The sequence below is a fragment of the Carica papaya genome, chromosome 1 (assembly GCF_054855325.1).
Source record: "Carica papaya isolate Zhongbai chromosome 1, ASM5485532v1, whole genome shotgun sequence".
Classification (NCBI taxonomy): domain Eukaryota; kingdom Viridiplantae; phylum Streptophyta; class Magnoliopsida; order Brassicales; family Caricaceae; genus Carica; species Carica papaya.
Genome location: NC_142309.1, coordinates 1,131,933 through 1,159,306, shown reverse-complemented (window position 1 = coordinate 1,159,306; position 27,374 = coordinate 1,131,933). Strand labels below are relative to the sequence as shown.

At 35.1% G+C, this 27,374-nt stretch overlaps 1 protein-coding gene across 4 annotated transcripts; it reads left to right on the top strand.

Moving 5' to 3' along the window:
• The first annotated feature begins 28 nt into the window (after nt 1–28).
• DEG7 (DegP protease 7) lies at nt 29–27,363 on the top strand. 4 transcript variants are annotated; one of them, XM_088212633.1, is made up of 25 exons: nt 29–508; nt 1,054–1,142; nt 2,353–2,487; nt 3,419–3,477; nt 4,194–4,230; nt 8,438–8,563; nt 9,816–9,905; nt 10,920–10,985; nt 11,090–11,146; nt 11,254–11,319; nt 12,321–12,428; nt 14,349–14,429; nt 14,974–15,023; nt 15,516–15,681; nt 17,268–17,394; nt 17,479–17,780; nt 18,161–18,343; nt 18,443–18,548; nt 19,654–19,824; nt 19,918–19,997; nt 20,079–20,306; nt 25,349–25,561; nt 25,734–25,891; nt 26,129–26,240; nt 26,705–27,363. In XM_088212633.1, the coding sequence occupies exons 1-25, from the start codon at nt 223–225 to the stop codon at nt 26,879–26,881; spliced, it is 3,273 nt and encodes a 1,090-aa protein (XP_088068759.1). In that variant the 5' UTR covers nt 29–222; the 3' UTR covers nt 26,882–27,363. The 4 variants fall into 4 exon arrangements, with proteins under 4 accessions (XP_088068759.1, XP_088068746.1, XP_088068753.1 ...); XM_088212620.1 differs by having other exon boundaries at nt 17,268–17,780; XM_088212627.1 differs by having other exon boundaries at nt 30–508; nt 1,054–1,124; nt 17,268–17,780.
• The last annotated feature ends 11 nt before the right edge of the window (nt 27,364–27,374 follow it).

The following is a 27,374-nucleotide window of genomic DNA, read 5'->3' as shown; positions in this document are numbered from 1 at the left end:
ACTGAAAATCAAACTCGTCGTCTCTACGCACGCGGACTAACAGTTCTCCTCCCCCCTCTCTCTTTCCCCCTCTCTCTGTTTCCCTCACCCAAAATTCAAATCTGTAAATCCGAAACCCTAACTCCTCCCTTCAGGTTTCTTGTTATTTTTCGGAGAAAATCTTATAGCTATCACTCGTTTGTAAAGTGGTAGTCGGAGAGGAGGAGTGTGAGGTGAACGGAAATGGGAGATCAACTCGAGAGAATGGGATCGGAGGCGTCAATGGGGACGGAATCGCAAATGAAAGCGGATTTGTGCATGGAGATCGATCCTTCATTCCGTGAGAACGTTGCCACCGCTGAGGATTGGCGGAAAGCCCTTAACAAAGTTGTCCCCGCCGTCGTCGTCCTTAGGACCACTGCTTGCCGTGCGTTCGACACCGAGGCCGCTGGCGCCAGTTATGCGACCGGGTTTGTTGTCGATAAGCGCCGCGGGATAATTCTGACAAATCGTCATGTTGTTAAACCAGGTTCTCGTCTTTTCTTTTACTCATTCTTGTTTTGACGTTTCCTTTTTTTTTTTTTTTTCTTTTGACTTATGTATTGGTTTAGTAAATAGTTGTGGAAATTCCGAATCTTGGTTGTCTTTGTCATTACTTTCAAATGCATTATTCGACTGCTTCTTTGTGTGAAAAAGGCTGCTGAGTGGAGCTGACATGAGAGTACCGATGAAGTTAAGCATCAATTCGAAGAATGTTCTTATTCCGTTCTCTTTCTCGATCTGCTGTTTATTTTTTTTTCTTTTCTTGGAAAAAAGCAGAAACGAAAAGTTTTTTTTTTTTTTTTTTTTTTTCGAAAGTTTCTTTAAGTTTGGGCTGTATAAATCTTTCTTCTTTTCCACGGCCTTTTCGCATACATGTAATGAATTTTTAACTTTTCATATATGTTTGTGTGCGTTTGACTCCCGCCCTTTCTCTTCTTCCAAGTTCTTGCAGTGCCCTCGTTAACAAATTCGCTTTTGCAACTTCACTTTGCTAATTCTTGATTAATAGTTTTAAAATTTCTCGTTTTGCAGGGCCTGTAGTTGCTGAGGCTATGTTTGTAAATCGTGAGGAAATTGCAGTCCACCCTATATATAGAGATCCAGTGAGCGTTCTCTTCATGGTGTTCTCCGTCTCGTCTTTTTTAACAAGACTCTGTGCTTTGAGTTCAAGTGATATCAGATGCTATGCTTTTCCTGATTACATTATTTTGTGATACTTAATAGTCCTATAAAGGGGCGTTTAACACTTTATCCTTGTGTCTCTAAATTGCTTCGAAAAATAAAAGAAAAAGAAGGAAAAGGAAGAAAGAAGGGTGTCAAGTGAGTCATGAATGGTGGTTCTCTAAGTAAATATACACTCACTTGTTATAAAGGTTAGTAGTTTTTTTTTCTGGCTCAGGGGAGTTGAAAACTACTAATGTGCCTTTAGTGGATATGGTAACACAGGATAGGATCGACATAAACTGGTGATTGATCCATTTATGAGGGGAGTTAGATGTCACTGATAGAGTTACATTAAACATTTGGAAAGTGGAAACTGGAGGCTTGACTACAATTCTCAGGATTGAATGAGATGAGTGTATCTTCCGCATAGCTACACAAAATATTGATCAATGCAGTTTCTTGGTCATGTTTTTGACTTAACCCTTATTGAATAGGATGTTTGACTTGGTCTGATGAAGTGTTCTTACTTACAATGCAAGCAAGCCACATCACTTTCTAGATATACGACAAGATATTGTTCATTAGGACATTATATTGACATGTTAATGAATTTGGTATGATTACTTTTCATTCATTTCCACCAGTTACATCACCTTTTCTTTTTTATGTTCCTAAGCTTTAAGAATATTTTAAAATCATTTTCGTGGACAAATAATAATTAATTGCATGGAAAATTGTCTAACAAATGAGTACTTTCCAATCGTTATTTTGTATATGTTTCCTTAATCATTCATAATTTACGTGCTTATGAGAAAAAATTTCAAATTTACAAAGATTAATTACAAGAATTTTTTTTCCCTTTTTATTTTTTCTTGACTGGTGAACAAGGTAGTTACAAGTATGCAGTTCTGAAAAGAAGATAATAAAATACTTTGTAGATTCTCATATGGGAAATTGTGAGTCCTACTATATTTCATGGGCAGAACAGAAATCATGTTAAACTATTACTTACCTTTTCTCTAAATGATGGTGAATCTTTCATGTTTTTGCTTGTCTCAATTTTTTATCCACTTAAAAAAATGGTATTAACTACTTTGGGAATATTGGTAATGGTTGAATTTCGTGGTGAAAATGACACTTAAACATCTTGTATCCATTTTTCTGTAGGTCCATGATTTTGGCTTCTTTCGCTATAATCCTGATGAAGTACAGTTTCTGAGCTACGAGGAGATTACTCTTGCTCCAGAGGCTGCATGTGTTGGACTTGAAATCAGAGTAGTTGGCAATGATAGTGGGGAGAAGGTATTTACATAATTTTTTGGTCCTTTTTACTTATGGTGGGTTTCTACATCTGCACTGTTTAATAGAACCAAATTCAAGTGTTAGGTGTCCAAGCAGCACAAGAATCCTAATAATTAATTAATTTTGAGAAAATTCCATTACTATTATCTATCAACCAATTAGTATTTTTTTTGCTAATAATAGTACTACGCGTTATTTCAAAAATAATAATACTATGCATTGCTGGTTAAACAGTAGTTAATATCCCTAGGTTCTTGTACTCCTGTTCTAAATTGGAGTGATAATTTGTGGGTTTACATAAAAATGAAAGATATATTGTTAGTTGAGATGCACAAGTTATCTTTACAAGAAAAAGAAACAAAAAGATATCAAGAGATTTTTCCATAAGATTATTTTAGTGTTTTAGAGGTTTTCAGGGTGAAAAATATAGACTGGTAACCGCAATTAACAATTAGTTGTTGTTCCCTTTGTTTTTGAAGTCTTTTGTGTATTTACCTTTCTTCCATCCGGGGCTTTGGTTTGGAGAATGGCAATAGGTGTTACAGAAATAATAATGAGAAAAATTTTCAATATATTTGAAGACATAATAGCTGTGAGAAAATGTCTCGACTACTGAGGAGATTTGTTTGTTTGTGTTAGTACTGCTCCTTTTTCGGACAATTCTGCTGGAACAGTCAGAGATGGACCCCAACATGCTAGTTTCTAATTTTTTGTTACCTGTCTGTTCTTAATAGTGTTACTGCATTAATTTTTATGGTTATGTCACATTACCTTAGACAAGGATATCTGTTAGGCACCTTTTAGATGGGTTTCTTCTTTGTAGGTTATGCATCAGCACTAGGTTCGCAGGTTCGCTAGTTACGCTTCACTGTGTGACTGTATAATGTTCTTTAATCAAAATTATTTTGTTGTTTTTGAAATGAAATTGCAGGTTTCGATATTAGCTGGTACTCTTGCTCGATTGGATAGAGATGCTCCTCATTATAAGAAGTATGTGATTAGTTCAGTCATTATCTTTCGAGTCTGTTGCTTTTATTAGAAAAAAGGCATAAAATAAGGTTGATTTATGTTATATCACATAGTTGAATTTGAAATTTGTCATAGTTTTGCTTGATCTTACTAACTTTTACTTCAATTGTGATTTGGCTGAAGCATTTAACATAATTATCAACAAAATTGATAAATATGTGTATATAATCTCTTCTCTAGTTGGATCCATTTTGTCATTATTCCATGGCAGAGTTTATCCAAAACTTATTGTATAGACCATTTTGTGCTTTTTGTTTAATCAAGCTTAATTCTGACTTGAATCCTATGCTTGGCTTTGCCTTCTTCTTATATTATGTTCAGTACATGTTCATTCAGCTTTTTTGTAGTTACTTGATCTCACAATGTGTGAAGGAGTCTGCTCCAGCTAAGAGATCACGTTTCCTTTGCTTCCATAAAATTGTAATGGCTGTGCATTGATGATCCAGTTCTTTAATTTCCATGTAGTCAAGATTTTGTATAGGCTTTTGATGGAAGATTAAGCTGCCACTTTCTTGATATTACTTATTTTTAGTATCCTACTAGAAAAAATTAAGCTATCATTTTATACTTGTGAACCTTTCTGCGTAAATCTTAACTGATGAAATTTGGCTTTTCAAACACTTACATGTTAGTTTGCTATATGTAGTGGGTAACATTGATCATGGTGTTTGGTGCAGGGATGGCTATAATGACTTCAATACATTCTACATGCAAGTAAGTTATTTGATCTTTTATGCTGATAATTCAAGCAAAAATTTTCAATTATGCTTATGTTGTTGTGTCATTAAGGAGACGATGGGAGAGTAGTTGGGTTAATTTGAGCAAGGTAGTGATGGATAGAGTAAAAGATTTAATTTTTTGTTCGGAATATTTGAGTCGGACGATTAGTTGGGAAGTATAGGGGGCTTAATATCCTTAGTATATCTTAAAATACTAATTAGAAGTTCACAGAATTTGTATTAAAAAAGTTTCTTCTTGATTCATGATTTAGAGTGGATGTAAAACAAATTAGAGTTAGTTTACCTACTTTGACATTTGGGGTAAAAATCTAGACGTTACAGCTAGGGTTTATTAGACATTATATCTAAGAAGTTTTAAGTATTGAAAAACTTTAAAAGTATTTTACCAAATAACTGAATTTTGGAAGAGATAGACCAAGAAATACTAATATTAATAGCATTAGGAAATAATAGTACTAGTACAAATAAGAAACTAAAGACAAGGGGCTGTGTGAAGGGGTATATGGTAGTTAAGGAGTGTGCAGAAGTCTCACATCTTTGATTTGTAGATGATGCCATTCTTTTCCTTAATCATGATAATCAGTCCCTTCCCTGGCTCCTGAATCTTATCCAAAATTTTGAGGTTATTTTGGGTCTAAAGATTAATCTGAGTAAGAGCGGACTTATAAGGATTAATGTGGATGAGGTCTCCATTGATGAGTTAGTGAGAGTGATTGTTTGTTGTAAGTTGGAATAACCTGTCATCTATCTTTAGGTTTCCCTGGATGGAAATCCGAGGTGTATAACCTTTTGTGAACATGAGAAACTAAGATAGCCATTCAAGGGGCCTCTTCACATTGGAGGTAGAATTATTCTGGTTCAAGCATACCTTTCTAATATCCCACTCTATTGCTTGTCTCTATTCAGGATGCTAATTAGGGTAGCAGCTAGGATTGAGGGATACATGAGAAGATTCCTTTGGTTAGGGGTTGGAGAGGAGTTTAAGGACCATTTAATCAATTGGGAGTATGCTGTAAGTATAAAGTATTCAGGAGAGCTGGGATTAGGAATATTAGATTAAAAAAAAAACCTATCATTATTAACTAAATGGCGTTGGTGATTTCCTAGGGAACAACACTCTGTGGCTTAGGATGATTAGAAGTATCCATGGAGCAAGAGGAATGTTTGGAATGTCTTAGCTGGAAGGTTGTCTCCCACCAAAGTTCTTACAGAATTGCATTTTGTATTAGTTTGAGTAGGATATTAGTAATTCAGTGTTAACCACTATTGTTGAAGCTGGAATTTTTTCGAAAAAGAGGTGGACTGGTCTGGTCAAATTTGAAAGTCAGGGAAAACAGGTTAAGATCAAGAGTCTTAGGCACAGACATGTGTGATGTAGGCGCTAGCTATTAGTCATTGGATTATGATGGACTCCATCCATTCAATAGACTGGAAGTGAGGGTTGTAGATTGAAGGTCGCTGTGGGATGCGTCGCACGAAAAGACGAGATTGAGAGAGGTAGTGGGTAGGAAAATTTGCGTGGTGAGTTACGTGTTTTCCAGTAGAGTTTTGTTGTGTGGCTCAAGAGATCTACTAATTGGTGAGCTCTCATTTTGGTGGTTGGGGCGGTGTTACTCACTGCTCAATGGTGGTTGATGAATTGACTGGCAGCTGGTTTATGGTTTCTGGGTTTTGTAAGGTTGTGATTTGGATTTCTTTTGCGGGGAGTTAGATAGTTTGGAGTTGTTTGAAGTTAGTAGTTTGCATATTTGGTGTAAGAACTTTTAGGTCTCGTACCAACTAATTTGGACTAAATTAGGGATAGCTTGCAGACATAAGGATTTGGGTATAAAAATCTATAATATCACACAGAATTTTTTAGATATGTCTAAAAAGTCTCAAGCATCATAGGGTTTGTTTACATCATATAATTAGAAAATTGAAAATTTCTACAAGTACTCTATTGATTAACTGAAGCTTGTCTCCAGAAAAAAAAGGAAAATATTTGTATCCTAAGTAATATTTCCCAAATGGAATTAAGACTAAGAAATAGGATTAGTAAATAGTGTTAATGACACAAATAAGACAACTAAATATTAAAAGAACAAAATCTTACAATATGACACCAAGGGTTGCAACTTATATACACAAATATTTATTTTCTTAGCAAAATATCAATAAGATCCTGAAAATCTTTACTAGAGTAGAGTGACTGATTCCTTAACAGAACAATTAGAGCCTGAAACCATTGATTCTTTGAATCTATCCAAAGAAAATTCAATCTTTTCAACAGTCGTTCTATCCCTCTCATCCCAATTCTCCAAAAGGTAGCCAAAGGGATAAGCCTTAGAGAATTCTTATCCCTTTGTATGTCCTTCCATGTCCACAACTCTTCCCTTGTGGTGCCAGCAATGACCCGACTCAAACCCAAATGAGCAAACGAGCGCCAAAGGAGAACATGGTTGCATGTCTCCTCCCCAGTTTTGCACAAATAGTAGCAATTTACTGAAGTTCTCCATCTTCTAATCAGCCAAGCATGAGAATACTCTCCTTAACCATTTCCCAAGTAAAAAAAGTCACCCTTGGAGTCGCCTTCACTTTTGAAATCATACTTGAGGGGAACTTTTCAACTCTTCTCCCTCTGTTGGTCAAGTGCAAGTAAGGAGATCTAACAGAAAACTGCCGGTTCCTGTTGGGGCTCCATGGAGGCTCGTCCTCAACCCCTCCAAGAATCGACACCCCAACAAGAGAGTTGAGAAGTCTTATGTATTTATCTAGCTCCAAGCTCAAGTTCCTTATTAAAATGATAGATCATGCTTCTTCTCCAATTGTTTCTGTTTGCCAACTCTCCACGTTTTTCTATCTCTCTTACTCAGGTTCTCACACATCTTGGCTACCATATCTAGTTCTTCTTCACTCAACCACCACTAGCCTCTACCTCCGTGCTACCACTACTTCTTCAATCAACCACCGCCTTCCATCTTCTTTGCTCACTTCTCTCAGCAAGCTTTTTCCCAACCTCATCCTCTGCCTTCAATCAAACTAGAAAACTCTAATAAAACCTTGAAGTTCAAATCAACTCTCCTCATCATCTGCAATACCTCTCTGCAAAAGCTTCTACAAGATTTTTTTTTTTTGTTTATGAGAAATATGAAATAACGTATCCAAGTGAATGAAGAAGAAGAATCTTGCTAAAATAAAAAAAAAAACAAAAAAAAACTCTTGATGTAGAATGGGTTGATTATATACTGTCTAATAAGGTAAGAGAAATTGTATTTTTTTTTCTGAGATAAAAAGTATGAAGTATATATTAATAAGGTGCCAAGGGGGTACCGTTCATAAAAATTTACAAGAGAGTTAAGAGTATTAATAACATTCCCAAAATTCTCATCCCTAATAACGTCATGCCCTAACAAGATGTATCCAGAAAAATGATACCATCTATATCTCAACCTATTTACTGATATTTTTTACCTTCAAAAATTCTAAAATTTCTCTCTTTCCAAATAACCCAAAAAATTGTCAAATCGACCCCAGAAGAAACAGAAATGCTTTCTGGTACACTTTGAAGTTGTGTGAGGAGAGAGATAGGAAGGAGAAAGTTGTGAAAGAGAATAAAAGGAAAATGAAGAAAAAGAAGGAAAGAAAATAAATGATATTTAGGAAATATCATAGACTATTCTGGTAGTACTTTTTTCTTCAGCTATCATGGGGTGAATAATACCACCCATCATGGGATGAGTAATGTCTTACTACCAATAAAAGTTTTGTTTCCAAACACAAAAAAATTGTTTGCCAAACACTGGGTAGGATAGGTTAGGCCACCTTATGCCACCCTACCATATCTCTAGTGGCATAAATGTGGCCTAAGTGCTTAAGATGTAATTCAGGTAGAAATCATGAAAAGAAGATAAGATGGAATAGCATTGTGATATGTTCCACTTAGAGTTGTTTCTTTGCATATTCCATTGACAGGCTGGGTAGCGGATGAGAATGCCTTTCTCATATGATGTACTTTGCCAGTAGTTTATCCGCAACTCTTAATGGTTGTTTTTTTTTTTGAAATATAGGGGAATGTTTGTTATGTGTGGATTTCAATATATTTGTGAAATGGTTTGCACCATTGCTCTCTTGCCTCAAGACATATAACAATTTATTTATGTGGCTTATTGAAATATATTTGCTTGCAATTTTGATTTCAGGCCGCTTCAGGTACGAAGGGTGGGTCAAGTGGGTCCCCAGTCATTGATTGGCAGGGCAGGGCTGTCGCCTTGAATGCTGGGAGCAAGTCGTCTAGTGCTTCAGCCTTCTTCTTGCCTCTGGAACGTGTGAGTGTTTAGTGTTTATCTTCCTAACTGACTAATCATGGTCCTTTCGGTATAACTTCTTCATAAGTGTGTCCCAGTTTCTTCTAGAATGAATAACTGTTAAATATAAAATAATAAAATTGTTAATCTCTAATGTCAAAATAAAGTTGGTTATTCTTTTTCAGCCTAACTTTTATGGAATAATAGGTCACTCAGCTAAAGTGACATATAGAAATGGGAAATTGTAAATACACAGTGCATATTGGCTTTTTGTTTATGGTTGAATTAGATTACATTAGCATTTAAGCACGTGACTAGATATGTACTGACATTGGTCACTCTCTCTTTTTTTTTTTTTTTGATTTACTTGTGTTTGCTGTTTTGTTATTGTTCCTTGCACATGCTGGGTGTGTATGATCAATGTACTTCTTAAAGTGATTGGAAAGTTTTCCTTCTCTGGTGGTATGATTTTTTCCATTTAGAAATTATGTAGTTAGTTTCAGATATTGTTACCACGAAAAAAAGGAGTTTCAGATATTGAAGCAAAGTTCTTCTTGATTCAAGCATCATAAAAAAAAATGTGTATGTTCTCCCTTCTATATTTTCTTATCTAACTTTGGAAGTTAATACAAAATATGGATATGGTTTTTGTGCACACTGAAAAAACAATATAGTAGCATCTATAGTGATTAGAAATTTTCATACAAATATCTAAAGCAAATCTCTGGACTGAAGAGCATTTAAATTGTCTTTCTTTTCTGAATGTTGGAAGAATGCATGCAAGATTATTCATTATATGTATATAAGGTGTTTTTTTTTCCTTTTCCTTTCCTTTTTGAATTTGTCCATGACCATATGAGCCCTTTGTTCAAATATTTCCACCACGTGAACTCTGGTAATGGGTAATGTGTTTAGTTTCAGATTTATATTTTTTCACTAGTCTTGCATTATCATATCCGTGCTATTGGTGGTGGTAGCTAGTTAGCTACTCATATAAATGAGTGCCTATCTATGACATATGCACATACACTTTTAGTGTTAAATCACATGTTTTCATGGTGATTTTTATTGTCATTTTATGTCTTAATGCCATTATTTTATGTTTTAATGCCATTCAGATTTGCTTTGGCTTTTGGGACAACTATCTGAGTTTCACATTTCCCTGTTGCACTCTATTTCTGGAATCTTCACCATTTGTTGCTGCCAGATTTTTATAAAAAAGTTCTTTTCAGATTGATTGGTATTAAAAGCTGTGACACCATTCATCTTGCAGGTTGTAAGGGCATTAAAACTTCTTCAGACCAGCAGTGAGTCTTATGTGACTAAGTGGAAGGCAATATCCATTCCTCGCGGTACACTCCAGGTTTGTTGTTTGGGCCGCCTCCTCTTCTTCGGTTCTTTTCTTTTTGATTGTTAAACATTAAGTGGAAGTTATATTAGAACTGTTGAAGGCAGTTCGGTAAAGATAGCTGATATTGTCAACAAAAATGATGGGTTTTAATACAGAAGTACAGCATTAATCTCATACCATCATGAGGTGCATACCTTATACAATGAATACATATACGTCAACTAACATTAGTATATCTATTAGGTCCTCTAACTAATGCACTATAAATGGAGTAGCATGATCACTAAACCACAGGTCTAGAGTAGGCACCAATTGTTTCCAACTCCATGGAGGGGAGATTCAATAACCTTCCAAAATTTTTCGAAAAAAGCTTTTGAAATTTCTCTGCTTCCTCTGTTTTCCAGATTACCCACAAAGTGCTGGCTCTTGTGGAATAATTTGTCTCAAATATCTGATACTGTAGATCCCCCAACTAACCAAATCAAGCTTCAAAATGGGGAAGACTCTTGCTTGTTGTCCCGACCCATTAGATCAAAATGCACCATAAAAGAAAATGTCCTGGGAACTTCTTGCTTTTTACCAAAAAAAAGCTGTTAGCAAGAGTCTTAAACCTCTGCACTTGCATGATAGTATGTTTTTATGTGCTTAAGATTCCTTTTCTTAGTCGGATTCCTTTCTTGGTCTAATTGTTATTTAGTTAGATATAAACAACTCAACATAAAACGTTGCTGCTGTCTCTATTAGTATATCTTTAGGTGTACAAAAATTGTGAGTGATCTTCATCACAAAATTTTTAAATACCAACTCAATTATGATGGATGTTTCAAAATAAACGGGTTAATATAATCATTCTCATGATTTTCGGTGTTCCTATGGCATTAATATGGAGCCATGTTGTTATGTATACGAAGATATATTATCTGTGTTATTTCTGCATATTGTTTTGGTTATGTTTTATGTCTGATCTAGTATCTGTTATTTATAACTATTTTGATAAGAATCCAGCATCAATTATCTGTGATGTAGATGACCTTTGTCCATAAAGGATTTGATGAGATACGTAGGCTTGGTCTCAAGAGCGAGACAGAGCAGGTCAGAAGATTTGAGATTGTTATGGACATTTTTTAGGTTTAGTGGATAAATTTTGTGTAAATAATGACTCCTCTTTGGTATATTTGTTCTTTCTACTAATTCAGATGGTACGCCATGCATCGCCACTAGGAGAAACTGGCATGCTTGTGGTTGACTCTGTGGTGAGTACACATTCTTTTAAGTTCTGCGAGATAAATGTAATTGATATATTTTTAAAAGTTTTATAATTGTAGGTATATTTTCTAACAAAATCTTGGGTATATTTCAGGTGCCAGGTGGCCCAGCTCATAAGCAGTTGGAGCCAGGTGATGTGCTTGTTCGTGTGAATGGTGAAGTAAGTTATGCTCTTTATGATTATATTCTCCCCCCGTGTCTTGAATTTCAAGAAGCTGCTTAGAATTATGATCTCTCTCTTTCTCTCCTCCTCCCCCTCCCCCTTGCTTTCTTTTGAATTTGGTGGACATCTTTCTTATACAGAATTTCCTACACTTGTATCGAATTTGACTAACGACGTATGAAGAATTGTGTAGGTAGAATATCAAGAGAGGATCTAATTCTAAATGTTAGAGCATAAGATATGTCCTGTATAGCCATTTTTATATAGCTATTTACCTATTTTTGGTTCCTGGTACCTCTATAAATATCCATGTATTATTTCTGTAATCAACAACGAGAACAATATAATAGTTACATTATGTGGAATTATAGAGAAACTGAATTTGTTGTATGAAGTATAACTCAATCCCCTATCGAACTTTTCCTTTATGAAGGATCTATGTACTTCAATGAGCTTCATTTTGTCGTGTTGTACAGGATAATGAGCAGTGTTAGTGAGAGACTTGTAGGAAAATAATTCCATTGGCCCTCCCGTTTGATCCTTAAATCTTCCAAAGTTATTTTAAACCATAATAATTCACAAATTTCTTGTGCAACGATCCTGAACTCTGCTTTTACTTTTGACCTAGTAGTCACATTCTGCTTCTTACTCCTCCAAGTAACAAAATTGCCTCTAAGAAAAGTACAATAACTCGTAGTAGATTGCTTATCAACTGGTACTGTTTATAATCTCCACCAATGTATACCTCAAGGATTAATACATTGTTTATTCTGAGATGATATTTGCTTGTTACATGTAAGATCCTTATGTAGTCTACTTGGATAACTGTTTTAATTAAATTTGTGTTCAAGATATTCCATTAGAAGCAACAATATCTAATCTAATTCTATCCCCTTTATATGGAATCTTTTAAATTTTTAAAGCATGAATCTGTTTAGTATTAAATATGTGAATGCCATTTGGATGATTTTCTTCAATATTTTGAAATCCAATTGCAGGTGATTACTCAATTTTTGAAATTGGAGACTTTACTTGATGATTGTGTTGGGCAGAAGGTAGAATTAGAGATTGAAAGGGGTGGGACATCATTGTCTGTGAATTTTGTGGTGAGAATAATTCTTGGCCATTGCTTCTTTAAATGTTCAACTCTCAGTTTTTTCATGTATTTACTCTTTATAGAAAAGACAAAACTAAATAGCCAGGTACTGGTGTCTTCTATCTGTAGGAAAAGTGACTTCTTTCTTGTGTTGGCAAGAAACTTCTCTTTGGGTGATAATCTTAGAGATCAGTTAATTTTCCTTTGTCTATGTATGCTATACTTTTAAGTAACTAAGCTGGAGATGATTGACACTCACATGTTGCAGCAGTAATGATGGATAACATTATAGGATTTACATGTGCGGCATCCCCTTGATTCCTTCTTCTTAATATATTATCTCTTTTATTTAAAAAAAAAACATTATAGGATTGTCATCTTGATGGAACATGACATAATTCCCGTATTTATTCTTTTTTTTGTTTTGGGGGCGGGGGGGGGGGGGGGGGTGGAGGGGGGGCGGTTGATTATTGAAGACAGCTTTGTTTTTGCAGCTTACATGTTTAGTAGGCTGAATTTTTTTAACTGAAAAAAGAACATATTGTATGTACAGTGATCTTAATATCAATCTATGAAATGTCGCTATTTTGGTGGAAAATTGCAATTTCATGTTCTTGTATAGCTCGAACATAAAATGGTAAGACAAAGAAGTCTATTGTTCCATTTCTTCTGCTCGGTTTCAATTCATTATTTGAACCACAAGGTCTTTCAGAATTGTGTGTGGATAAGTCAATTTCGAAGATGTGAAATTAGGGTAATCTAGAATAGGAAGGGTAGAGCAAATGGATTGAATTCTTAAATTCAGTTTTAATGTCATATACAGTTCTCTCATAATCAATTGCATATTGAGAGGAAAGGGCATGGCACTCAAACTTAAGGGTATGTCTTGATGGTTATTTTCTTTTTTCATGTCTAGTTGATTTTGCTAGATTAGAGAGAGAAAAATTTATGTAGTGGATTTAATGACTTTGTTTAAATTTTTATGCTAATTTTTTCGAATCTCGCATTTGGTAGAATAATATTAGACCATATATTTTGGATTGCTATGCTTTTCTAATATTTGCATCACTTATTTATATATTTATCTTATTAATCTTTTTTATCTGTGCTGCTTAATTTTTATATTTATCTCAAAAAAAAAATTTATAGCAGTTCACTAGGAAACTAATAAACTGAGCATTTTTTTTCCATTATTTTGGGACCAAGTTATGCACTCTTCTCCATGTCTATGAAACTTATTGGAGTATGTAAGATGAATAATAAGATGCAAAAGCACATGGGCACTTCACAAATATTAGCATATTGTTCTCCAACTTTTTTATTTTTTTATTAATTTTCTCTTGGTTTTGTGGAGGATAACTTATTCTCCATCTTTATATATTCTTTCCTTCTCTGCTTTAACAAAGCTTCTTCTTTTATTAAAAAGAAAAAGAAAGATAAATAATAAGATTGACTCATCTTCTATTAGCTTAAGAATTTGGTAAATTAGTCCACCAATATTTCTTTTTTGAAATAAAAAGGTATAACATTAAAGGCATCAAGAGATGCAACATTTGGGCCAAGAGGTCCTCAGTTGATAATTATTTGTTGCCACATTTGGGCCTTTTGTGAAGATTATTAGTCTGTCTGGCTTGCATCTGTTATGCTTGGTGTCCTGCTTGCCTGTGAGAGTCTGATTGTGTCATTTCTTATTTGCTTAACTTTCTAAAAAATTGGTCAATCGATTAAAAATTATTTCATGCCTTCAATGACGAAAACTGGAGTGGAGCTGGAATGACTAATGTGGCATTCATTGTCACAGGATTCCGTGCAATGTATCAAGATACTGTCAGAACTAGCTAGCAATAATTATCTGGGCATCATTCATTTTGTTCGCCATATTGCTTAGTCTGATAGGTGGGCCTAATTGTTTCTTCATTTTGTGCTTCAGGTTCAGGATCTGCACTCCATAACACCTGATTATTTTCTGGAAATAAGTGGTGCAGTGATACACCCTCTGTCATATCAGCAGGTAAGTTGGATTTTGCAGCTTTTGGTAGTATGTAGGCTGAGAGACGACAGACACGTTTTTCTCATTATACTTTTAAGGTGTACCTGAGAGCACTGGATTAGCTAGTTTGTGTTCAATTTAAATGTCTTGTTTGTCAAAATTAACCTTTTTGCTCAAGTTTAGGAATTCTCTGTTTTTTAGTGCATTTTACAGGCAGTTCTTTGTCACTGTTGACAAAATGCATACTAAACCTGTTAGGAGCACTAGTCTTGATCGTTTACAGTTCAGATGTATCGAAATTTTGCAATTTGATAAAGTAGTTCCTTGGCTTATGGGGGTCTACACCCATGGTTGAAGGACATGATGAGGCTTATGATGGAGCTTATGATAGTTTCGCTCTATTTTTTTTTTTTTTAAATAAAAGTATGAAATTGTATTGAAGTAAATGTGCCAAGGGGACACCACGTATTTACATGATAGTTTGGTTCTATCTTTCTGCAGTTTTAATGTTTCACTTGTGCTTGTACTGATGGACATTAAAAATACTACATTTTGACTGAAACAGGCTAGGAATTTTCGTTTCCACTGTGGTCTTCCCTATGTCGCAGAACCTGGGTAAGACTAAGTTCATGAAAATTTATAGTGCTAATTGACTCAATTTAATTTCTGCTTCATATGCATTTTATTCATTCTGTAACTGTGCTCGTAGATTTTTTTTTTTTTTTTGTGAAATAAAAAGTGTAAGGTATATATTAACAAGGTACTAAAAAGAGGGTACCACCCGTTACAAAAATTACTACTGTGCTCATAGATTATCTATGCTTTTTCTTTGGTAGAAAGTTATCAATTATTATATTAAGAGAAAGCATTAATCATTCCTTTGTGATCCAAAATCGCAACATGATCCTTTGATCAAGCCAATTATTTTGATAGAAAAGGTTAATTTATATTTTCTATGTACTGCTATCAGAAGCTATGTTTTCGAGACATAAGAACCATTCAGTATATTCTTTACTGGACGAGAAAGATGATCCCTGCCTTGCATTTCCCGCTATTCTTCTCTCTGTAGATCAACTCCTACTTAACTGTTTTATTTGCCTATCACAGATACATGCTATTTCGAGCTGGAGTTCCTCGGCATGCCATTATTAAGAAGTTTGCTGGTGAGAATATCTCAAGACTTGAGGACCTAATTTCTGTTGTGTCAAAGTTATCTAAGGGTGCTCGGGTGCCTTTGGAATATATAAGCTACATGGATCGTCATCGTAGAAAGGTATAGGATTAGTTTATACGGTAGGATTTTTCACCAATTTTATATTTTGTCTCTTTGCAGTTTTGGTTTTTCCTGTTCAAAGTTTGGTCTTCTAGCCTTTAGAACTTGCATCTGTAAATTCTTATTCCTCTGGATAAGTCAAGCGGATTTTTCTCTCTTTTTGCTGAAGTAAATGAATATCATTGATGGAGAGGCTTCCTTGAATTTAATGTGGTTTAATGAACTAGATTACAATTTTGTGCCTTTCTTTGCCTGATGCTGCTTGAAAGAAAGGGATGAATGACTTGTGCGATTGAGAGAGTTAAGAGAGAAGGCTCTTTGAATGGATAAGAAGGTTTTGAGTAAAGTAGGTGAGCTGATTAGCTTCACGATGGGCTCTGGGGAGGTTTTGGACAGTAGGTGGTATGGTGAGACATCCTTGAAGAGGAGCAATTTACTGGTATTTTCAGTATTGGATTGTTCCCAAGGTATGAGTAGTTTGTGGCATTCAGCTTATGGAGAGTCTTAATTATTGGGACGTGAAGGTTCTAGGTGAGGATAAGACATGATGGAATCTGAACAAAAATGGGAAGTTTGGAGCCAAGTCCTATTAATCAAGTGGTTCCCTTGGAAAACATATATGGACAAGCGAAGCTACTCTTCTCATTTCTTTCTCACATTGGAGGCAGCTAGGGGGCGACACGTCCTTAAAATTGAGAATATCATGAAAAGATGCAAATGGTCAATGTTTTTTTTTTTTGAAATAGAAAAGTATACCAATAAAGACATCAAGAGGATACAACCTGTTCACCAAAGTATTTACATGTGATTCAAAATATCAATTAGATCCTCAAAATCCTCCCAAGTATATAGAGGATGACCCTAAATAAAAAAACCAAAGGTTTTAAAACCAGATATCCTTTATACAATCAAAAGATAAAACATTAACCTCAAAAGCTCTCATGTTCCTAACTTTCCGTATGACTCAAACATAGCCGAATGGTCAATGTTACTTATGCTTTGCTGCTGAAAGGTAGACATTCTCTTTTTCTGGTGCCTAGAAACTAGCCATTCATGAAACATGTCTTTGATTCTCTTGAACGTAAGCTGGCTTATTTGTTTCTTGATGGCAGATGAGTTGTTGGCTTGGGAGGCGAATTGGAGATTGTTTCCCTGATTATTTTGGCCATCTCTTGGCTTATTTAGAAGGAAAGGAGTAGAACAGCTTTTAAGGATATTTTGCTCCGCTTTTTGTAGGATTATGTTATTAGCTCTATACCCGTAGTATTTTTCTTCAAGGAACATCCTCTCTTTGTTGAAGAGGACTTAGGAGACATATGGATCTTTTGTCTAGCATTCTTGTATATACTTCTGTATATAGATGGCATCAAATCCCCTAGGTGCTTGCTTGTAAAATTGTTTTTTCTGATAAAAAAAGTTATAGGTTTTCTTTATTTGATGCTGCTGAGCTGAATCTTTTGAGATGACTGTCCCCCTTCGTTGATATTACCTCAGATAATCTGCCTTCATCTTTCTATGTATATATTTATTGAATTTAAGTTTTTTTGGCGATTTATTTCAACTATTCAACTTATTTCTTGCTGCAGTCTGTCTTGGTGACAATTGACCGGCATGAATGGTATACTCCACCACAAATTTACACACGTGATGACAGTTCTGGTCTATGGACTGCTAAACCTGCAATTGAACCTGGGTCCATGATCCAATATTCTGGTACTAATGATATTAAAAATGGCATACATGGTGGTCCTGTTTCATTATGTGCCGAGGAAACCCGTATTGAACAAGAGCATGCAGGTAGTAATCTAGAGTTGATTGATGGTGTTAGTAGTATGGAAACCAATTGTGGACATGCTTCTGACGAAGAACATCCTCGGGATGAATCTGGTGCTGGAGCAAAGAAAAGGCGATTGGAAGAGGATCTGTCTACTGATGGAATTGTTGCTGACTGTTCTTTGCAAGAAAGTGGAGAAGTTAAGCTGGAGGATGCAACCACCATGGAAAATTCAGTTTCAAGAGACTATCAAGGTGCAACAGCTATTGCTACTAATGCCTCATTTGCTGAGCGTGTGATAGAGCCTACGCTTGTGATGTTTGAGGTAATTCCTGAGATGTTTCATATAGTTGTTTTCAACAAAGCACTCTGTCGACGAAAGTGAGCTTTTGATTTTTCTGATCCTTTGCTTTTGTTTATACCTATGAATAAATCATACATGGAGCACCAGGAATCAAATGGCATGCAGGGGGTGATTCTGGTCTAGAAATTGACCGGGGAAGGCCTGATGTAATCCAAAAGATAATGCTAACTTAGTTGAGAATGAAAAGATTACTAAGTGAAGAGCAAATAGAGATAATAGAGATAGAATAAGGAAGAAGGAGGATCAATCTTACTTTCAAAAAAGAGTGCAGCTAGAAGGATAATTTTTTTTTTTTCTAAAAAAAAAAAATTAAACAAGGTTATTTACATTTGCATTTGCAGGTTCATGTGCCACCTTCTTGCATGCTTGATGGTGTCCACTCTCAAAATTTCTTTGGGACTGGTGTCATCATATATCACTCCTCGAGTCTGGGTTTGGTTGCAGTTGACAGGAACACTGTTGCGGTATCTGTGTCTGATGTGATATTGTCCTTTGCTGCTTATCCCATTGAAATTCCTGGCGAGGTAAACTTTCACAAAATAAAGCCGTGAAGTATTATTCTCTGGAAATAAAAAGAGTTTCTCTGGTGATGGTTTCAATTAAAATGCTTAATTTAAGTGCAGGTGGTTTTTCTTCATCCAGTTCACAACTATGCACTTGTTGCATATAACCCATCTGCTCTGGGATCTGTTGGTGCTTCCGCTGTTCGTGCTGCTGAATTACTTCCAGGTAGGTGTAACATTTCTTTTTAATCTTCAGAATTAACTTGGTGAATGCGTAGGTTTGTCAGACCTTATTCTCCAAACCAAGGTTTGTTTGGAACGAACAAGTTATGAAATTTAATTTCAATCCTAACTTGATCCATTGTCTAATTCATGTATAAATTAGTTTTTGTGCTTGAAATAAATCATGAATTTCTAAAATATTTTTTGGTATTCAACTGAGTTATTTTATTCTAACAAGATGCTAAAACAATTTAAAGAATTTCAAGGGAAATTCTTTCAAGTTTTGTTAGGATCATATACTTGAATTGCTGTTGAATTTTTCTTTTACTTTTGGTTATGTTTTCGCTGAATTCATTTACTCGAAACCTATTGAAGGACTTTACCCCAGAAAAAATAAAAAAGCCTATGGACATTTACATGGAAGATGGGCATCTAAATGTTTGTGTGGGTTTTTGCAATAGGGAGAAATTTAGTTGGAATCTTCCAAGGTTGTGACTTTTGAAGTCTAAGTCCGACTAATCCTTTCATAATCAAATCTTTTCATCAGTTAATCATTAGTCAGCAGACAGAAACATCACATGACTGCCAAGTAAGGACCAAACAAGTGTCAGATAGCTTATTGGGCATTCAAGATAGTTGCATTTCTGATTTTTTTTTCCCCTCCTATCCACCATAGCTAGGAGTAGACTTTGGAGCAGGGAAAAAAAAGTGCTTGACTTTTTAATCTAGGGGTATAAATGAATTACACACAAGATTCTACTGGGTCGTTTGGCTGATAGAAGGATTTGCTTAAGGAAAAATTTAGATGTTAAGTCTATAATTTTTAAGTTTAAAGGTGGGGACCAGCTTGAAATTGAGCTAAAAAGTAAGGATTTATAATGTAAAATTTATCCAATTAATATCAGAGTGAAACATTTTCCTCTGTCGTTCGTGAGGATGACTCCACTCAGACTTGTAACATAAGTGGAAGAAAAAATTTTATGTTGTTGCTGAAGGCTTGAAGAAGATAGAAATGGATACTTTTGGTACTCATAAGTTGTGTGTTTGTAATTTTGTTTTCTACGTTATCATTATCTATCTCTTAATTATGTTTGTGCAATCTGAAACAGAGCCTGCACTTTGCCGTGGAGATTCTGTTTACCTCATTGGTCTAAGTAGAAGCCTTCAAGCAACATCTAGGAAATCTATTGTTACCAATCCATATGCTGCTTTGAATATTGGTTCAGCCGATTGTCCACGGTACAGAGCTACAAATATGGAAGTCATTGAGCTTGATACTGGTACAATGGTTTCCTGCACTTGAGATACCACTTCTTTGCTTTCGGCATTTTTATGTCACGCTTTTGGTTTCTCACCTTCTTTTCTTGTTCCAGATTTTGGCAGTACCTTTTCAGGTGTTCTAACTGATGAGCAGGGAAGGGTTCGAGCAATTTGGGGAAGCTTTTCAACTCAGGTTTCTGCATTTTGCTTCCTTTTCTCCAACTTATTTGGCTTTGTATTATTGATTTCTGAGATCTTAAATTGCCAATTTCAGCTGAAATTTGGTTGTAGTTCATCTGAAGATCATCAATTTATTAGAGGTATCCCAATTGATTGTATCAGCCAAGTTCTTGAAAAAATCATCACTGGTGCAAATGGGCCAGCTCTCCTCATAAATGGTGTGAAAAGACCAATGCCACGTGTTAGGATCCTAGAGGTTGAACTATATCCTACTTTACTTTCGAAGGCTCGAAGTTTTGGTCTGAGTGATAATTGGATCCAGGTGTGTGTTCTTCATTTCTCTTGAGTGCATATTATAATAAGTTTCTCAATTTCAAAGGAAATATTAATTCTGTTATTAAGGCTGCATAAACATGGAGTTAGGAATAATTTGGTTAAGAGAAGTTGCTCTTTTTTATTTTAAGACTAAAAGATAGACAACTGCACCAAGGGGCCACGGAGAGCAAAACAAAAAGCAAATTAGGCAAGAACTAAAGGCCTCTAGAGATAGAAAACTTAGACATAAAACCTTCAGAAGCCCTTCTATTCATTTATTTTCACATGGTCCAAAAATGAGAAGAGGATTAAGGCCAATAAGTTTCTTCTTGTTCTTGACCTCACAAGATGGATCCCCTAATCACTCTTGGATGCTCTGTAAGCAAACTGCCAAATCCCATAGCCTTTCCCTATTGGCACTATAAAAAAAGATGGCTAGAGCATTCATTGTCACAAGGTCTTCGAAGTTACTTAACTATACTAGACACTAAATTAAATAGTACATTGTAATGCATGTGATTCTAGGTTGTCGAGAGCATGCATTTGATATTTACTTGTCTAAGTTATGAGGTTAACCTATAAGAGTAAGATTTCTTTGGGTAAGACAGGTCAGAAAAATCGACTGCTTTAAAGAGTTTCTTTGTCTAGGTAGGGGTGTTCGTTCCGGACCAAATCAGACAGGATTGGATCGAACTAAGGAAAGAAATTTACGGAGGACAAGGATCAAAGACCAGACTATTTATATTTTAGTGTGAATGGGACCGAATTGGTGAAAATTGATTCAGTCTGGTCCAAACCGAAATAGAGAGATATCATCCCTGTTTGAGGGGGGAGAGAGAGGGTGTGTGTGTGTGTGTTTGAGTGTGTATAAATATGGGGAGAGAGATAGATGGAGATGGAGAGGGAGAGAGAGAAAGAGAGTTGATTGGGTTGAAGAGATGAAGTTGTTGAAGGAAAAAATTAGGAGAAGAAACTAGCATAGAGTTGGCAGTTGGCAACGCCTCAAATTGTCAAATGTCAAGCCTTTGGTGACACGATGCTCATTCACTTGTCTTTCTAATCTCCTGCAACTATTGCAAACATTAACTTTCCTAGTTATTATTGTTAATTTTTAGTGAAAGAATATAAAATTTATTTTCTCATCATTTATATTGTTACACTTGAGATATTTATAAAATTCTTAACTTATAAGAAAATTGTTATTTTAGTAGAATTCTAAAATATGATATTATTATTTTAATAGAATTTTAATTATATCATCTCATCTAATTAAATAATAAATTAATTAAATAATAAAATAATAAAATATCCTAATCAACACCCCCTCCCCTCAAATTGGTGTAATGATATCACACATGTTCAACTTGCAAATTAAGTTATGAAAAGTCATCCTGCAGTTTGTCAGTGTCATTTCTCTTGTTTGAAAATATTGATTTTATTATGTTTAATGCACCAATAGCTTATGAAAAGTTAAATTGAGACATAATACGCTTTACGTTTTAAATCTTTTCGGTGGAAAAAATTCCAACTGTTGGTGTGTCAGGTGTTTTACTTGTCTCAACCAAATTTTTTTGAACTCTCATAGGTCCACCTTTCATTTTCCCACGACCTGTTAGTCATTCATACAATTTTCAATAAGTTTTTTTAGTGTATCGACTTGTCACAATAGTCACAATTCTGTGGATCTATGGATTGGTCTGACTAAGCAATTAATCTACCTTTCTCAACTGGTGCTATGTGAAGTATGATATTTCTTCTATTTTATTCTTCTTGAAGATAAAAATGAATTTATTGTAATGAGGGAAGAGGATTTTTATCAAGCACTTGGACTCATATCTGATCATATTTGGTGTTCAAGTTAGCCAAGAAATCATAAATCTGCTCTTTCATATCAGTTTATGAAATTTAATTGCATATTCAGGATAATCTGTTTGAAAATCTTGATAGTAATCTAACTTCTGTTATAATCTACTGAGTTGAGAAAAATATTGAGAAATAGTCATCTCTTCTTGTTTTGTACCATAAACTTTATTGCGGAGTTCATAAATTTGGGCATTATTATCCACTTGTGATTATGTAAAGATGTTGTATTTCATATTTTTACTGAAATAATCGAGCGACAGATATGTTCGGGTAATGTGAGGTTGCATAGAATTGATGAAACAAGACATTATTAAAGAGTTTTTAGAGTCTCATCTATTATACTCCAAACTAACAACATCTGCTTTCTTCATATTAGTAGTAATGTAACCCTAAAATCTTCTAGTTTTGATAAACAATAAACAAAATCTTAACTAAGTAAGATAATTAATTTTATCAAGTTTTACATGACTGATTTGTAATGAGGGGTTATTCGAATTAGGAATAATCAATTTTTTTATTTTATCATTGTAGAGTACTAGAAATAATAAAAAATCATAACCAATAGCTAATCACACAGGAAAAGAACAGACCTTCTCATCAGCACTAGAAAAGAGAAATATGTTGTAAGCCTAAATACAATGACCGGAAACAGACTGGTCTAGCAAGTAAGCGCTGGTCGAAACTAGAAGCGACCGCTTGCGGAGGAGACAGACAAAAGGACCAAAAAGACTGGTCAGAACGGCTAACAGGGGAAGCAGATCTGCGCTGGTATTGTAAAAGTAGAGGCGGCCACATGCGGAGCCGGAAAAAAAGACCAGAAAAGGCTAGTCGAAGAGGCGCGCACGCGGAAAAGTCGAATTACCATTGGCATCGTGAAATTTGTCCCATATCTGAGCTCCGGATCTGCAGACGTGCACGCAGAGAGAAAAGAAGTCTAATTGCGGCTAGATCATGCATCGAAAGGAGAACTGCTGGTGCTCAGTGCAATTTAAGAGCATAACCGACTGGAGAAGTAGATTTGTACGCTTGGCAATTGCTTGAAGAAGTCGAACGGAGCCTTACAGCGATCTATGAAGCTAGACCTCGTGCACAAAACTAGAAGGTCGAATCGCGTGTGATAAGCTTAAATCTATCCCGATCAGGATATTTTAGGGGTGATGCGACGATTTTTGGGCTGGATAAAGTTTTCCAGCACCACCTGTGGCTCACGCGCCCCTACTCTTGGCAGCTGGCGAAATCGGGAGGAGGCCAAGTATTTCTCTAACATTGTTTATAGTGGTGATGAGAGTCGATTTGGATAAATGAGTGTCAATTCAACTTATTTTATTATTTTAGGATTTGAAAGAAAATTTTAAATTATAATTTTAAAATACTTTTATTTGATTCCGATATCATAATGGTTTTTGGAGAAAAAATATAAAATTTATTTTTTCACTTTTTATGTTGTTATACTTGTGGTATTTATAAAATTTATAAGCTACTGACGAAATTTTTATTCTAATAGAATTTTAATTATATAAAATTATTATTTTAGTATAATTCTAATTATATCATCTCAACTAATTAAATAATACAATATTTTAGTCAACAATTATACCCCACGCTTTAGATGATTAACATAATTTTCTCATATAAACATATAATTATCCTTCTATTTTTACTTTTTAATTAATTTTTTTTTTTTTTTTTTTACATATTTCTCTACATGTAAGGACATGATACTTTAACCCACCTTAATTTATTACTAAAAAAACTAAAAGAACCCAAAGCAAAAGAAAAAAAACAGAAAGCATGAATAAAAACAGGAAACTAGAGGAGCAGCACAGAATGTCCAAGATTCGGCCATGGGAAGAATGCAGAGGATGTTGGAGAAGAAAACAAGCGCGAGGAAGAGATGCAACTGGCTGCAGGTGAGGATAAGTGGAGAGACGGACAACATGCAGTTGCAGGAGCTCAGAGGGGTGCTTCATCACTTGTAGCTGCGGATGATCTGCAAAGGAGTTTTTGAAGGCTGACAGGGAGGAAGCTGAAGAGAGTGAGAGAGCAGCTAGAAAGAGAGGAGGCTACTGGAGGAACTCTAGAGGCTGCAAGTAAGAGTAAAGAGGAGGGTTTTCGGCTAATTAAGGATTTTTTTTTCTTTGTGTATTTTTTTCAAAAATGGGGTTTAAAATTCTAAATATTGAAGCATAAATGTTTTTTTCTTTTTAACTTTGGTCCATTGTAGTCCTATACAGTCCTGACTGAAACCAAACCAACCAGTTTTTCATTCCATACTGCATAATGAACCATCCTTTGTCTGGGTGGCCTGTAAGTTGACCTAACTATGCAATCCTCCATTGATGGGACACATCTAGATTTGAGTTATGCAGTTATTTTGCACTGTTTCCTTAAGTTTGTAAATTTTTGGCATCTAGGTTCAGTTTTTATGTTGAACTAGGACAGTACTGGTTGATGCATTCTATTTGATATTCGGTCATCCCTGCTTAAGGGAATAATGTTGAAGGACAATTAGGAGAACTACTTCTGTGGAAGTGATGAATTGACAGATCCTTTTTTCGAAATAGACGAATTGACAGATCCTAACCTGATAATCATATAAAAATAGCAGGGAATAGAAAATTAATTCATGAAAGTGAAAATAAGTACAGGATTTTGCTACGAGTTGATCAGCTTAGATGGATCTATGATTGAAGTTGGATATGCCTTGTGAGGTAAAGCTACTCAAGAATGGTCAAAGCTAGCATTATCGAAGTTGGAGTTGGTATGCTGTACTTGCTCCTGAAGCACTCATTTAATGTCGTTATTTGTCTATGTTGTTAAGTTGCAGCTGATAGATTTCAGTAAAAATGATCTCTATTTTTTTTTTATCCCTTAAAAGTACTATGTTGGCGATACTATGTATTGGGGGATGTTTGTAGAAATTATACAATGTGGTGTAATTGGATTTTCCCATGCACAACTGATCATCCTCATCCTTCATTGGTCTCTGAGATAGTTTGACTTGTTAATGGAATTTAAGCGTACCTGTCAGGATATAACAATTAGAAAACATTACTGGATTTAGTAGTATTAGCACTATCTTTGTTTTCAATAAAGCAAATATTATCAATATCTTAATGTTGACAATTCTCTAAGAAGAAAATAAAAGAAAAACTATTGACACTAAATTCTGCTTGGTTTTGCAAGGCTCTTGTAAAGAAAGATCCAATTAGACGACAGGTTTTACGTGTCAAGGGTTGTTTAGTCGGGTCTAAAGCTGAAAATCTTTTAGAACAGGGTGACATGGTGTTGGCAGTCAATAAAAAGCCAGTTACTTCCTTCCGTGACATAGAAGATGCTTGCCAAATATTAGATGATGGTGATAATGATGGGAAGCTTAACTTGACAATTTTCCGTCAGGTCAGTAAATAAATATTTGTGCATTACAGATTTCCTCTTTCTGTTTATATTTATTTCTGTTTGGAAGATTTTGCATTCTTGAATATATATCTATGTTATTGTTTGTCTTATAGTTTCTGTAAAAGAACTGTAGAATGATTCACTTTCTTACTTCAATCTATTGGTTTGATAGGGACGTGAAATTGAACTTATGGTGGGAACAGATGTTAGGGATGGGAATGGCACAAGCCGCGTGATAAACTGGTGTGGGTGCATTGTTCAGGAACCCCATGCTGCAGTCCGTGCCCTTGGATTTCTTCCTGAAGAAGGTCATGGAGTTTATGTTGCAAGGTAAGAATTTTCTTCTAGCTACCCCTCTAGTCATATATATATTTGGTTGATATGATCATTGACCTGTAGCCAAGTAAATGTATGCTGCTTGTACACTTTGTTACCCTTCATGTTGAAAACTCTAAATTGAACCAATATGAGTTATGAGATTTTTCTATGTGAATCATCTTCTTTAAATTAGGACTATGAATGTGCTTTCATAAATTGATGTTGGCACTTCATGTTTTTTGTTATCAGGTGGTGCCATGGCAGTCCTGTTCATAGATATGGTTTATATGCTCTCCAATGGATAGTTGAAGTTAATGGAAAACCGACACCAGATTTGGATGCCTTCGTTCTTGTGACAAAGGTACATCTACTTAATGTATATGCTATCTAACTCCAAGATGCGTACTTATTAGTAAGTACATTAAGGGGCTCTTCGGTACAATTCCCATTTGAGTCCTATCATGTTCTTTCGTTTAACTACCACCATATCCTTAAGATGTAAACATGGATTAAAATTTTCATATGTGGATCCTTTTCATCTCTAACTTGAAAACTCGAGGTGGAATTCTAATTCCTACATAGGGAAGTCGGGATTAGACATCTATTTTCAAAGAATTCAGGATAAAAGTAAAATGGATGCAAATATGAAAATTATAACATTTCTACATCTGACGAATATGCTAGTAATTAAACAAAAGAACATGATAAAAATTGAATAAGCACGTGATAGATAGATTTTTAATGCCTTCTGTTTCTTTTCATCCGGTTTTCATTCCACCATGTGAACTAAATGTACCAGTCCGACTGCTTTCAATGTTTTAACAGGAGTTAGAACATGGACAATTTGTCCGTGTGAAGACAGTCCATCTGAATGGCAAGCCTCGAGTATTGACGTTAAAGCAGGATTTGCACTATTGGCCTACGTGGGAACTGAGATTTGATCCAGAAACAGCTACATGGCGTCGAGAAACAATCAAAGCTTTAGATTGCAGCAGAGTATGAAATAGATAATTTTGATCTCAACTTAAAACTCTTGGGAAGTGGAGCAGGAATTACAACTGAAAAGTGCCAAAAGGTGGTTTCTCATTTTCGGATACAAATGAAGTATAGGGGGTTTTTATACGAGGAATATACAAGAAATTTTATTCAGCTGGAAGATTGCCAACCATTTGTAGATTTTGTCAAATAATCCCTCTTTAGAATTGAAACGTGAAAGGATAAGAGACAACAGAATGCTGTTTACCAAAAGAAGTTTATAGCGTAATCCATTGGTTAAAATTTTGTAGAACTCAAGTTCGATTGCTCTTGCCCAATTATGTTATACGTTAAACGTGTTCCTGAAACAGGTATTGGGTGTGTCAGATGTATATGATTTTCTATTGGCTTTTTAGGAAGGCCTGGTGTCTTCATGATCTTTCTTGTAATCTATTGTTTTAACAATTTACATGGCTGAGTTATATGTATTGGGAAAACTCTTGAGCAAAGTTTACCGTGA

What these genes read in the sequence shown, in the direction of transcription:
- DEG7 (XM_088212620.1), top strand. Translation starts at nt 223, where the DNA reads ATGGGAGATCAACTCGAGAGAATGGGATCGGAGGCGTCAATGGGGACG. An exon ending in CCCTATGTCGCAGAACCTGG is followed by an intron (nt 15,024 to 15,515) that starts GTAAGACTAAGT and finishes TGCCTATCACAG; the next exon opens with ATACATGCTATTTCGAGCTG. An exon ending in CCATTGAAATTCCTGGCGAG is followed by an intron (nt 18,344 to 18,442) that starts GTAAACTTTCAC and finishes ATTTAAGTGCAG; the next exon opens with GTGGTTTTTCTTCATCCAGT.